Source organism: Tupaia chinensis, unplaced genomic scaffold (assembly GCF_000334495.1).
Source record: "Tupaia chinensis unplaced genomic scaffold, TupChi_1.0 Scaffold000320_1, whole genome shotgun sequence".
Taxonomy (NCBI): Eukaryota; Metazoa; Chordata; class Mammalia; order Scandentia; family Tupaiidae; genus Tupaia; species Tupaia belangeri.
The window spans coordinates 631,095-644,504 of record NW_006159813.1 but is presented as its reverse complement, the minus strand read 5'-3'; the positions used below and the strand labels follow the sequence as shown (position 1 = coordinate 644,504).

General features: G+C 41.8%; 1 protein-coding gene across 3 annotated transcripts in view; it reads right to left on the bottom strand.

Annotated features, from left to right (window-relative positions):
* The window catches only part of CORO1C (coronin 1C), a 92,572-nt gene that overhangs the window by 23,687 nt on the left and 55,475 nt on the right, over window positions 1-13,410 (bottom strand). For all 3 annotated transcript variants that reach the window (XM_027773078.1, XM_027773077.1, XM_006151498.3), the window contains one exon: window positions 7,975-8,097. In XM_027773078.1, coding sequence (XP_027628879.1) covers window positions 7,975-8,097 — 123 coding nt within the window. The remainder of the gene's footprint in view (window positions 1-7,974; window positions 8,098-13,410) is intronic.

The window sequence follows — 13,410 nt, the reverse complement described above, 5'->3', positions numbered from 1 at the left end:
CACTGCTTCCTTCTTGGAATCACTCATCGTGAACTTCTACTGGGTTAGGTACTAGAGTCACAGCCATAAAAGGGGCTACTCCCCTAAAAGGCCTATTTCTCAAAACGCTAAGGAAACCGATTTCGAAGGAAACTGAAGGGAAGAGCTGATCTAAAGAGCCTGGAAGAAGCATACAGATTCGATAGCAGCTGCAAAGTGGTACAACCCTGCACAAAAACACAGGCCCAGTGACCCCACAGGGCAGCGTGCTGAACGCCAAGACATTCCTGAATGAAGCATGACGCTGACAGCATCGTGGGTTTGGGAAAGTCAAGAACCAAGTGTTGGGTTCTGATCTGCCAAGGTCATAATACCCACTGGCAGATGGCCCAGATGCGATCTCAAAAGGGAAATAAGAATAATACGAAGCCCTGCAGAGTGACTGAGAGGAGCCACAGCATCACTTCTATTTTTATTTCAAGGCAAAAACTATACTGGGAGGATTTATGATGGAAGAAGAAAAATGAATGAGATAGGGAGTTTATTTTTGTTGATTACTGCAGGAGGATAAGACTGACTTGGGCGAAGAGGGTAAAAATATCCATTTAGAGTTAATCGTTTGGGACCGTTCAGGACATGTAGCTGGAGACCATTAAGACGATCACGTCTGGGGGCCAGCAGATGGCGCAGCAGTTATGTCACTGGATTTCCACGTGGTTGAGCGTGGTTCAAGTCCCGGACACAGTGGCTTGAAATTCATCCTGGTCATAGGTGTGTGTGTGCCCAAGATCCCAGGAGGAAAAAGGATTGGGACATGTCTATCCCCCGGGGGGGGATTTTTCACTTTCCTTCTCACTGTCTCTGACTCTCTTTCCAGTTAGCTCACAAGCTTAAGGAAAAATCTTAAAAAAAAAAAAAAAAAAAAAAAAAAAAAGACTATCATCTTTGTAAGATCCTTCCCTATCCTAGACTCCACAAGATGCAATTATGCAATCCTGTTGTCGGAATTAGTCATTTTTGCATGTGTGTTTGATTACTACCCTGCAAATAAGGAATGGTGTTGAATCAATATCATTCATTAAACTTTACGTGTTTGACTGCACTTTGTATTATTTAAAGCACTGTTATTTTCTTGGAGCTAAAACATCCCCAAGTACGTAGCAACCACAATCTTATGTAGTGACCACAAATACGTAGTAGCCACAATCTTAACTCTCTATGTGAAGATTCTGTTGAAGAAAAAAACTCGAGTACCAAAAACTGGGGTCAGCAGATGGCATAATGGTTAGGGTGCTGGAATGACCACAGTTCGAGTCCCAGAGCCAGTGGCTTAAAACTCACACCAGGCGCATGTGCACAAATATCCAAAATCCTGAGAGAAGGGACTGTAGCCTGGAAGTCTCCCGAGGGGTGGTGATTTCTCGCTTTCTGTTTCTCTGTCTCTCTGTGTCTCCAACGAGCACACACACATCCTATAGGGGAAAAAAAAAAGAGTACCAAGTATTTGGAAAATCTGGGAGCAAAGTATCATTTCTAGAAGGAATATTCAGACAACTACTGCTTTCTGTTTTCAAATATTCTTCAAAAAGTAGTATATGAAAGGCAAAAGGTATCAGTGTAATCTACTTTATGTTGCTTAAAGAAGCCACCTCTAAGAGGTGGAGGAATGTACCTTAAGAAGGGCATCTCGGGAACCAGCAGTTAGTGTAATGGCTATGTCGCTGGACTCCCACGTAGTCGACCGCGGTTCGTGTCCCGGACCCGGTGGCTTAAAACTCACGCCAGGCGCGTGTGCGTGCGTGCCCAAGATCCTGAGAGGAGAAGGGATTGCGGCGTGACCATCCCCCCTGGGGGGTGATTTCTCGCTTTCTGTCTCTTTGTCTCTCTCTGTCTGTCTGGCGAGCGCACGTGCCCTATAGTGAAAATCTCTCCAAAAAAAAAAAAAAAGAAGGGCATCTCTGGGGCTATGAGGTGGCATGGTGATTGAGGTATTGAGGTGCTGGACTCCCACATGGCCAACCATGGTTCGAATCCCAGATCTGGTGGTTTGCTTTCCCACTTTCTCCCTCTCTCTCATCAAATTAAAAAAAAAAAAAAAGGCATTTCCTTTCCTAACACTACAACCAGAGTCACATCATTGTCTCAGTGCTCACAAAATTAACAATTTGGTGCTTAAATGCTTAGACTTAATGGACTTATCCTATATTTAATTTAAAAAGCAATTTTTAAAATCACTTTGAAGACTGGCTCCAAAGCCTAGTGGTTAAGGGAGCCAGATATGTCGTGGCGTGTGCCCCCAAACCCGCAGGAAGGAGAAAGAGGAAAAGGGATTGCGGTGTGCGGTGCAGAATTGCCCCATGGAGGTTGGGGGGTGCTTTCTCTTTCTCCAGCAATTAGAAATATTAAATAAATAAAATCACTTTTATCCTTGCACAGGTCATATGAGGAACTAGTTGTACGGTGCTCTGTAAGGCGTTCTTGCTGCTAGGAATCTACGATGGGTACACATGGAAACTCACCACACAGAGTAACGCACTGTATTGTTTACAGCTTCCTTTTGATCGTTTCAGTGTTATTATTATTATTTTTTTTGGAGAGGTTTTCGCTACAGGGCGCGTGCGCTCGCCAGACAGAGACAGACAGAGAGACAGAAAGTGAGAAATCACCCCCCACAGGGGATGGTCATGCCACAATCCCTTCTCCTCCATTCTCCTCTCGGGATCTTGGGCACGCACGCACACGCGCCCGGCGTGAATTTTAAGCCACCGGGTCTGGGACACGAACCATGGTCGACTACGTGGGAGTCCAGTGACATAGCCATTATGCTAACTGCTGGTTCCCGGTGTTATTATTAACATCATGCCTTCGTTTTGTGGTAATACAACTGAAGCTGAGCATTTAAGCACCGTGCACATGCTCGGAACCCTGGGTCCTGGCATCCTCCTTTACGAGAACAGGCACTTGTTAGGCTTAAGAACTACAGAGAATTTTTCTGCTTAAACAAAGGGCGGGGGGTGTTTGAAACCATCCGATCGTACAACATTCTTTAACCTTCAGCAGAGCAAAGTGGAAAACGAAGTATTAAGAAGCATGTAAGACAGAAGTAGATGAAGTATTTCTTTTTTTTTTTGAGAGAGAGAGATTTTTCGCTATAGAGTGCGCTCGCCAGACAGACAGAGACATAGAGACAGAAAGCGAGAAATCACCCCCCAGGGGGGATGGTCATGCCACAATCCCTTCTCCTCCATTCTCCTCTCGGGATCTTGGGCACGCACACACACACGCCCGGCGTGAGTTTTAAGCCACCGGGTCCGGGACGTGAACCGCGGTCAACTACGTGGGAGTCCAGTGACATAGCCATTATGCTAACTGCTGGTTCCCAATGAAGTATTTCTTTAAACGTTCAACTGCTAAGCCCTGTTAAAGCTTCAATTACCCTAATAATAAAACATGACTGGAGGAACATTAAGTGATTAAAGAGTGATTTAACTATCCATTCCATACTTAAAGTTTTAAAGAAAATTAGGAGGATTTATCCCAACTGTTGTTTAATTTACAAAATGTTCACTCTAGGGAACCAGCAGTTGGCGTAATGGCTATGTCCCTGGACTCCTGCGTAGTCAACCGCGGTTCGCGTCCCGGACCCGGTGTCTTAGAACTCACGCCGGGCGCGTGTGTGCCCAAGATTCCGGGAGGAGAATGGAGGAGAAGGGATTGCAGCATGACCATCCCCCCTGGGGGGTGATTTCTCGCTTTCTGTCTCTCTGTCTCTCTCTGTCTGTCTGGCGAGCGCACGTGCCCTATAGCAAAAACCTCTCCAAAAAAAAAAATATTCACTCTGGCAATAGCATTATAAAAGGACAACTTTAGAGGATTCTGGGTAGATGATAATCTCAATGGTAGCATAGTTTTGAGATTTTTGTCCCCAAGTCCCTCCATAAAAACACAGAGCAACAGATAACAGACCACCAATAGCCATGTGACCTGCATGTTATCAGCCTCTGGTGCAGGGCAACAGTGAGGCATCTGAGACAGAACAGTGGTCCAGTGTGACAAGCAAGGAGACTAGCAGAGGTTGAGCCCTCTCCAAAAGCAGCCAAACGCAGGGGTCCTGCAGTAAATAATACGGTCTGAAGCAGGGGCACAATCTAGACTCCAGTGCTCTAGAACTGGACCAGACAGAGCTCCTTCCAGGACAAGTCCCCCAGGCCAGAAGAGACTCCAGGGAATGGAATAAAATCTGAGCAAGATAGGAATAAGATGGACAAAGGAATGAGAAAGGCCAAACAAAAGCAAGCCAAGAAATGTCAAAAGGCAAGCCGTCATGCTCTGAGCACTCACTACCTAAAGATGGCAAGACAGGAAGCTCTGTGAAGAGAAGACAGCTGGCTGAACCGAGCCACCTTCTAAAAAGCTATGGAAAACAAGTTTACATAAAAATAAGTACACATACACACAAAGTCAACATCAAATTACAAAATTATACCGAGAAAAAGAGGATAAGGCATAAGATAACATCCCTATGGATAACAAAAAAATGCTATAAAGACATACTCAGAAAACAGATTAAAAAGTGTAACAGGCCACCAAGGAAGTGCAGCAGTAAGGCAAACACGCTGTGACACTAAGGCCACATGGAAGGTCCTGGGTTCACGTCCTGAGGTCTCCCTATACACTCCGGGCATGCACTCGTGTGTCTGTGATCCTGGCTGGCTGAAGCTGGGAGTGGATTACGGAATGAAGACTCTGTCAGGGGTGCCTGTCTGTCTGTCTGTCTCTGCCTCTTTTTCTCATGAAAGAATAACCTTAAAAAACGATAATATGCTATTTCAAAAATGAGATAAGAACATTAAGAAAACAATATAACAGTACATAATCTGACTTGAAAATTCAAAAATAAAGCAACAGAAATCATGGGAAAAAAAAAAAAAGAAGAAAGAAAAAATAGGAAGCACACCCATAATGCAGCAGTTAGGCACTGTGGAGAAGAGACCAGATCCCACTTGGCTGACCAGGGTTCGAGCTCCAACCCTGTTGGCTTCAAAGATGTGTGTGTGCATATACCCAGGATCCTGACGAGATGAAGAATTAGAGGAAAAAGGATTGTGGCATGAACAAGCCTTGTTGAGGGGAGAGGTTACTTTCTCTCTCTTTAAAAATGAAGATTAACCAAGGAAAAACAAAAAGGAAAATAAACACAACAAACAATGCACCCAAATGCAAAAAAAATATTTAAAAAAATAAGTCTTAAAGAAATGAATAAGAAAAAAAGTTTGGAGTGAAACCGATAAATAATGAAGGCTGGTAAAAGAAAAAGTATGTGGATTACAGGAGCCCCTGAACAGAAAACCAAAATACGGGAGCAGAACAAATACTAAACACTACAATTAAAAAAATTAAAACCTCAAAATTGTATATAGAAATGAGCATATCACATGCCTAAGAATACCAATTCAGAACTATTAATGACGTTCGAGTATAGCTATTACACTTTAAGAAAAAATCTTGTGAATGTCTAGACAAATAGAACATAATGACTTGTAAGGACAAGACAATTAGATTATCTGACTTTGGCAACAACACTTCAGGAAAAAAAAAAGAACGGAACAATTTATTTAGATGGCCAATGTAAGCCAAAGATTTTATATTCAGAAAAACTGAGCTTCAAGTAGAAAGATTAGACCAACTATTATCAACACCAGAGAATACCATTCCCATTAGCTTTTCGGGAAGAATCTAGTAGAGCGTGAGCTTCAAATGCTCCAAATGACTAGGAGACTGACGCAGGAACTACTGTAGCAGAAAGCAGCAGACGTAGCTGCTTCCAAAACTAAGGCAGGCTCTACGGTGAAGTGTAATGACGACGTGATCACAAAAACATCCCGTTCTTCATCTATAAATGGAGGGAGAACAGATGGCACAGGTTAAAAAGCTGGGGTTTTTTCAGCTTTTTTTTTCCTCTGGCTATCGGGTGCTTATGCTCCCAGAGAGAGAGAGAAAGAGAGTGAGAAATCACTGCCCCCAGGGAGGATGGCCATGCCACAATACCTTCTCCTCCATTAATTGGGGGAGGGGGGTTATGGAACAGGACCCTGCATGAGATCCTGTTGAGAGTGCTGGTCTGCCATTCTCTAAAGAAATAAACATTTCACCAAAAAAAAAAAAAAAAAAAGGATTTTTGGCAGCAAGTCTAAAAAAGGGCTCCATTCTCTTAGCAAAATGTGTCTGCAGTCATTAAAATGATCAATTTAGAAAGCACATTAAACAGAACAATTCCTTTTAACAGCAGCATCTTTCTTTAATATGCTTCGGCTGCCAAAACTATGAGCTCACAGGAGAAGTCAGTCATCCTCAGCCAAATGCCCATGAGGAAAAGCGGGTAAATGTTTAAATGACATAGTTCAGAAATCAATTTGTGTTTATGCAAAATAATCTTAATGAATAAAGCTTTCCAAACAATGTTCTAGTCTACAGACAATGAAGAGGAAAATGAAAGTAGTGTGGTTCTCCAAGCTCTCTTACCTGCTACGCATACGACGACTTACGGGTTAATCAGGGACCACCTTCGCTTATTTTGGGGGTACTAGGCTTCTCCCTGACTGGGCGAATGCCTAATCTTTCCCACATATTTTGGGCTAGTATTAAAACCTGATCTGGGGAACCAGCAGTTAGCGTAATGGCTATGTCACTGGACTCCCACGTAGTCGACCGCGGTTTGTGTCCCGGACCTGGTGGCTTAAAACTCACGCCGGGCGCATGTGCGTGCGTGCCCAAGATCCCGAGAGGAGAATGGAGGAGAAGGGATTGCGGCGTGACCATCCCCCCTGGGGGGTGATTTCTCACTTTCTGTCTCTATGTCTCTCTCTGTCTGTCTGGCGAGCGCACGCGCCCTACAGTGAAAATCTCTCCAAAAAAAAAAAAAAAAAAACCTGATCTGAACCAATAATAATATTTTAAGGCTAAAGATCATAATGAAGAGCACAGTTACCATTAAAAAGTACCCCAAAGCCTGGTTTCATCCATAACTTACTTTTAAGATTTAAAGCAAGGGATGTAAACAACTTTATTCTGAATTGGGTAACAGTTTGTTCCTCAGAATTTCATGTTTTGGAATTTGGATGTCCCCCAAAATCCTTGCATTGGGACTTGATTATATTGCTAAGTGAAAATTGAATGCCTTCATGGTGTCCCAGGGTGGGAGGCCTTTGGCTGTGATAATGTCATTGCGCCCCCCCGCCCGTGACTGAATTCTGATGGGCACAGAGAGGAAATGAAGCAGAGGGCACAGCACGTGGCTACAGCTCACACTCCGCTCTGCTCAAATTCTGCCTTCCACCGTTTCGTGATGCCTTTAGACATCCCAGCAACCAGAACTGTGAGTAAAACCACCTCCTGTTCTCTTACACTCACCCAGTCTCAGGTATTTCTGTTAGCAACACAAAAAGAGAATAAGACAAAATTATTTCATCTTTCAAGTTTTCTCCATAAAAAGGACCTTTCTATCCTGGGTCCACCTGACAGAACACGCCTCTGACATTAGCTTGGAAACTAGGTGCTTACCAATACTCTCTCCCCAAGCTGTTCCGTATATCCTACTTCATCTGTGTCATCATTGGCCTCTGACTTAATAGTGTGCACCAGCATTTTTAAATTTTTTTGTGGGACTATGTGGTCAAAGAGCATTCACAGAATTACTGGGAAGTCATTTTACTTTCCCTAAAATCTTCCCACAGAGCAGATGTCAGCTGTCAACAAGCACATGCATACTAGCACAAAGGAAGAATAAAAGACAATATAGTAAACTTCTTAATATAAGGGCTTGTGAAGGCTTACCTGTACTATTAATAAAACTTTAGTAGAGCTAAATCCCTATCAAATCAATGGGCAGTCAAAACTGCTATGAATTTTCTGCTTTTCAAGTCTCCACACACACAGTCATGAACGCTGTGGCTGAGTTTCACCGGCCTGTGTGCTTTCAATACCCCAGAACCTTACCATAACCGTGCAGTCCTCGGAACCGCTGGCAATGACCTGGTCGTTATGTGGGCACCAGTCTATGTCCAGCACGGGTCCTGTGTGGCCGCACACGGTGGGGTAGGACTTGTCAATTCGACCAGTCTGCAAGAAGACAGAGAAACGAACCTGTTAGGTAACATCAAGGCTGTGAAGTCTGTATGTTTTCTCGGACTCTAAAACTCTCTCAAAGGACATTAATCACAGTCAACCAATAATAACCGTTAACTTTCATTTCTAGAAATATCTACTACCAAGGGCACTCCATCAAACTGTAAGAGCCCAACTCTCTAAAGTCACAAGATTTTATTTAATCAACTGCATTAACAGACATAATAGAAGAGAATATCAGGACTGGTGGGTGGCGTGGTGGTTAAGGGTGCTGGGTTCCCACATGGCCAACCGTGGTTCGAGTCCCGGACCTGGTGGCTTGCTTGCTCTCTCTTCCCCTCCCCCCACCCCAGTCAAATAGAAATGAATGAATAAATAAAGTTAATTTTTTTTTTTAAAAAAAGAGAATCTTAAAACTCTTTTTACCAAAATATAATTATCTAATAGCCACACTATAAAGTAAGGTATGTTTCTACCAGTGTATGTATGTACTGGTATAATCTGAAATGTGAAATATAACTCTAATACGGTAAAACATAGCCTTGAGAATACAAATCAACAGAACTGGAAATGAATAGCATTGTAGAAGTAAAAGTTAAAATTAAAAAATACAAAGAGACAGAGAGGGGAAAAAAGCTTTAGCTATCACACAGGGGCTAAAGAGCATACTACATTTTAACATCTCAGTCTCTCTCCGCTGTCTTCAATCAACAGAAATGCCAGGCTGACAGTCTAATTAACACCAGCTTAGAACTTACTCATTATCTAGTTCCATATCTCATTAAAAAAAATGTTTAACGTTGGTCATGAATAGACACCACAATTTGTTCATGTTACACATGAGAATCTAAAAAGCAAACCTGGTTTATCAGACAAATATTGTTTCTATCAAAACAACTGCTACTGTAATAACAGGGGTGTAAAAGTGATTTTCTTCCTTTTTTGTGTTTTTGGGTTTTTTTGTTTGTTTTTCCCTTTTGCTATAGAACACATGTGCTTGCCAGAAAAAGACAGAAGGGAGGGAGGAGTGAGAAGTCACCCCCTACCCACCCAGGGATGGTAACACTGCAATCCTTTTTCCTCTATTTTCTTCTTGGGATTTTGGGCATGCACACACAAGCACCTGGCATGATTTTTCAAGCCTGGGACTTGAACCACAGTCAGCCCTGTGGAATCCAGCCACGTTAACCTCCACACCACATGGCTGGCCAAAGATGGGTATTTCACTTGTACCCCTGGAGCTATGGCCCCGGATAATATTCTACTGCTCAAGCCGGTGGTGGTGGGCTCACAGGTGTTCATCCTATTTTATGCAATTATTTCATAATTATTATAATTATTAAACTTTATCTAAACAGGGTTGTTCTTCTAAATATGTGATATTTCATAACTGAAACAAGGCCAGAATGGGGTCTGACTAACATTTAAATAGACATTTCAGAGAAGAAAATAATAAAGAATGGAACACAAGTAAAAATTAAAGACGTGGGGATCAGGAGATGAATGGTTACGTCACTGGCCTCCCACATGGCCGACCATGGTTCAAATTCCAGACTTGGTGGCTTGAAACTCACGCCAGGGACATGTGCATGTGCACCCAAAATTAGGAGAGGAAAACAGAAGAGAAGTATTGCAGCATGACCATCCCTCCGGTGGGGAGTGGGGAGCTCAGGGGTGGTACTTTCTAACTTTCTCTCTCTCTCCCCAGCAAAAACATAAAAAATAAATAAATAAATAAAGAGATCATGGTTGAGAATTTTCCAGGTTTAATTAAAGATTAAACTTTCTAGATTCAAGAGGCAAAATTTCAAATACAATAAGTGGAAGTAAATCCAAAAGGCAACTAAGGGAGGTAGGCAAAGAAAAATATATCCCCTTAGCTAAATTAATACCAGAACAGTCTTTAAGGAGAAATGCATTATTAAAGATTAATGTCGCTATCTAACATTTTAAAAATGTACTGGAAAGTTAGTCACTATGAACTTTAACTCATCTAACTACACAGCTTCAAAATAATTAAAGCAAAGGTCGACAGAATTCTAAGAGAAATGACAAAACCATAATCTTAAGAACTTTTAATAAAGACTTAAAAGATCAAACAGCCAAAATTAGTATGAATAAAGATTTTAATAAAACTAAGGAGTCTGACCTAGTGAAAATATATTACTTTATAGCAAATGTTTTAAATACATTTTTCAAGCACACATTAAACATTAATTTTTTAAATAACCAGTTAAAAGCTCACAAAATATTTCTCAAAAAAAAAAAAACCCCCAAAGAATCAATATTATTATAGTAAGTTCTGAACATAATGTGGTCGATACAACTACTACATTAATAGAAAAATGTAAATCAAAACTCTCCAGTACATTTGAGAATTTAAAAAATTTACTACATAATTCATTTTGGAAAAAAAGAATAATTTTAAGAACTTAAAACTGATGTATAATTAAGGCATAATTTTTAAAAGTTAAAATTGAATAATAAATACATAATTTCAAAACCTGTAGGATACAGGGGCAGTTCTGTGGTGCAGTGTTAATGTGCTGCTTAGAGAAGCCAGATCCCACATGGCCAACTGCAGTCTGCATCCCCAGGCAGCCTCAAATACTCTGGACACACACGCAAGTGTCCAAGATCTGCAGGCTGGAGGACCGAAGGAAGACGACTGTGGTATGGTCAGACAGGAGGGAGGTAATTCTCTGTCTCACTCATGTGCACACCCACATACTCTGTTATAAATAAAGAAAAATAATAATAATATAAAATGTGCTGGATGCAGGTAAAATAGATCTTAGTGAGAATTTTACAATCTGAAATGCACATAACAAGCTGAGCAGCTCTAATCCAAAATCCAAACTCTGAAATGCTCCTAAATCAAAAATTTCTTGAACACCAACAGGACAAATCAAGTGGAAAATTCCCCACCTGATCTCGTGTGCAGGGTCCGAGTCAAAATGCTACAATACAAAAACACCGTATAAACCTGCCTTTAGGCTACATGTATAAGGCATTTTATGAAACATAAATGAATTTCGCATTTAAACATGGGTCCCATCCTCAAGATATCTCATTATGTAATACAGGAATGTCCCCAAATCTAAACAAATCTCAAACTAAAACACTTACAGTCCCAAGGATTTCAGATAAAGATACTCAACTTATATTAGAAAAGACCAGAAATTCATGACCCAAGCATCTAATGTGAGAAGTCAAAAATGAACAGCATACCCAAGAATACAAAATTAGAAGAGATCATAAGGGTAATAAACAGAATCGAAGACATTGGATAGATCAGGAAAAGAAAAATGATACAAATAAATACCAGAAAATTTTAGAGACATCAGTAATAAATATAGTAGAAAGAGAGTACAGAAAAATGGAATAACCTTTCATAAAATATTTAGAAACTCCAGATGAAATAAATTAATCTCCCAAAAATACATAACTTGTCAAAACATATATTCACAAATACATTTAATAAATCAAAACCATGGCGTGGAATGGGAGCATTGTGGGTAAAATGCAATGCTCTGCGAGGCTGACCCCCCAGGGAAAGGCTACACCCCCTGGGTACCGGGCCTGCGTGTACCCATGACCCAGGCTGGCTGGAGCTGGAGTGGACTGAAGAGAGAAGATCCTGTTGGGGGTGCTGTATCTCTCTGTCTCTCTCACTCATGGAGTTTACTAAAAACTTTTTTTTTGAGAGGTTTTCGCTATAGGGTGCGTGCGCTCGCCAGACAGACAGAGAGAGACATAGAGACAGAAAGCGAGAAATCACTGCCCAGGGGGGATGGTCACACCGCAATCCCTTCTCCTCCATTCTCCTCTCAGGATCTTGGGCACGCATGCACACGCGCCCGGCGTGAGTTTTAAGCCACCGGGTCTGGGACGCGAACTGCGGTCGACTACATGGGAGTCCAGTGACATAGCCATTACGCTAACTGCTGGTTCCCAAGTTTATTAAAAACTTTTAACAATAAAATTTAAAACCTTAATAGACCCCTAAGCATAAAATTCAATGGTAAAACTCCACCCATTACTCACCACCCCCTATAAATCTATAAATCACCAAGTAACAAAACCACTGAGCCCAGATGGTTCTACAGGTTGTTTCACTGAACTTTCTAGGAACAGACCCTCTCAAACCACCTTTCCAGAGAACAGAAAAAAGAGGAGTGCAGCTAAACTCTTAACATGGAGAATGTATCACCGTGACAGTATAAGAGAAAAATGTAAGCCTGTGTTAGACATGGAAATACTGATGCAAACCCCCTCAAAGAAAAAAAAAGGGGGGGGGCAAACCAAATTCAGCGGCGTGAGTTGTTTACAAAATAAAAAAATTAAAGTGAAAAGAAAGTTACAAACTGGAAGAGGATAGATGCAACACACACTTACATACAACAAAGTCAACACACGGCTGAGCAGAGAATAGGCAGATGACACCAACAGGATTCCTGGGGAGGAAACTGGAAGCCAACAGATGTATGGAAAGACACAAAATATCAATGGTAATTAGAGAAATGCAAAGTAAAACAATGTGGTAACATTTTATACCTATTAAAACTGATAAAAATTTTAAAAGTGCCAGGGAGGCTGTCAGGAAAGAGGAACTCATACGAACTGCTTACAAGACAGTATCCTGTCACAATTCATTTGGTAACAGCTAGAGGTGATGCTGCGCATCCCAGAAACACTCCTCGCAGTCTCGGTAAGAGAAACGCTCCCATCTCTGAGCAAGGACACTATTTACTGCAGCATGATTAGAATAATGTCAAAAGCATGGGGCCAGCAGGTGGCGTGGTGGTTAAGGGCGCTGGACTCACACATGGTCGACAGTAGTTCGAGTCCCAAACCTGGCAGCTTGCTTTCTCATGCGTGTGCTCTGCCCCTCTCTGGTCAAATTAAAATAAATAAATAAATAAAGTTAAATAAAACCATTCTTTATATTTAAAAAAAAAATGTCAAAAGCAGAAGAAATTTCACTAATCTTTGGCACATGAATAAATATCATTTACATACAAGTTTAACTCAGAAGGCATAGTAGTTATGTCACTGGACGTCCACATGGCTGACCACAGTTCAAGTCCTGAACCAGGTGACTTCAAAATCACGAAGGCTGGGAACCAGCAGTTAGCGTAATGGCTATGTCGCTGGACTCCCACGTAGTCGACCGCAGTTCGTGTCCCGGACCCGGTGGCTTAAAACTCACGCCGGGCGCGTGTGCATGCGTGCCCAAGATCCCGAGAGGAGAATGGAGGAGAAGGGATTGCGGCGTGACCATCCCCCCTGGGGGGTGATTTCTCG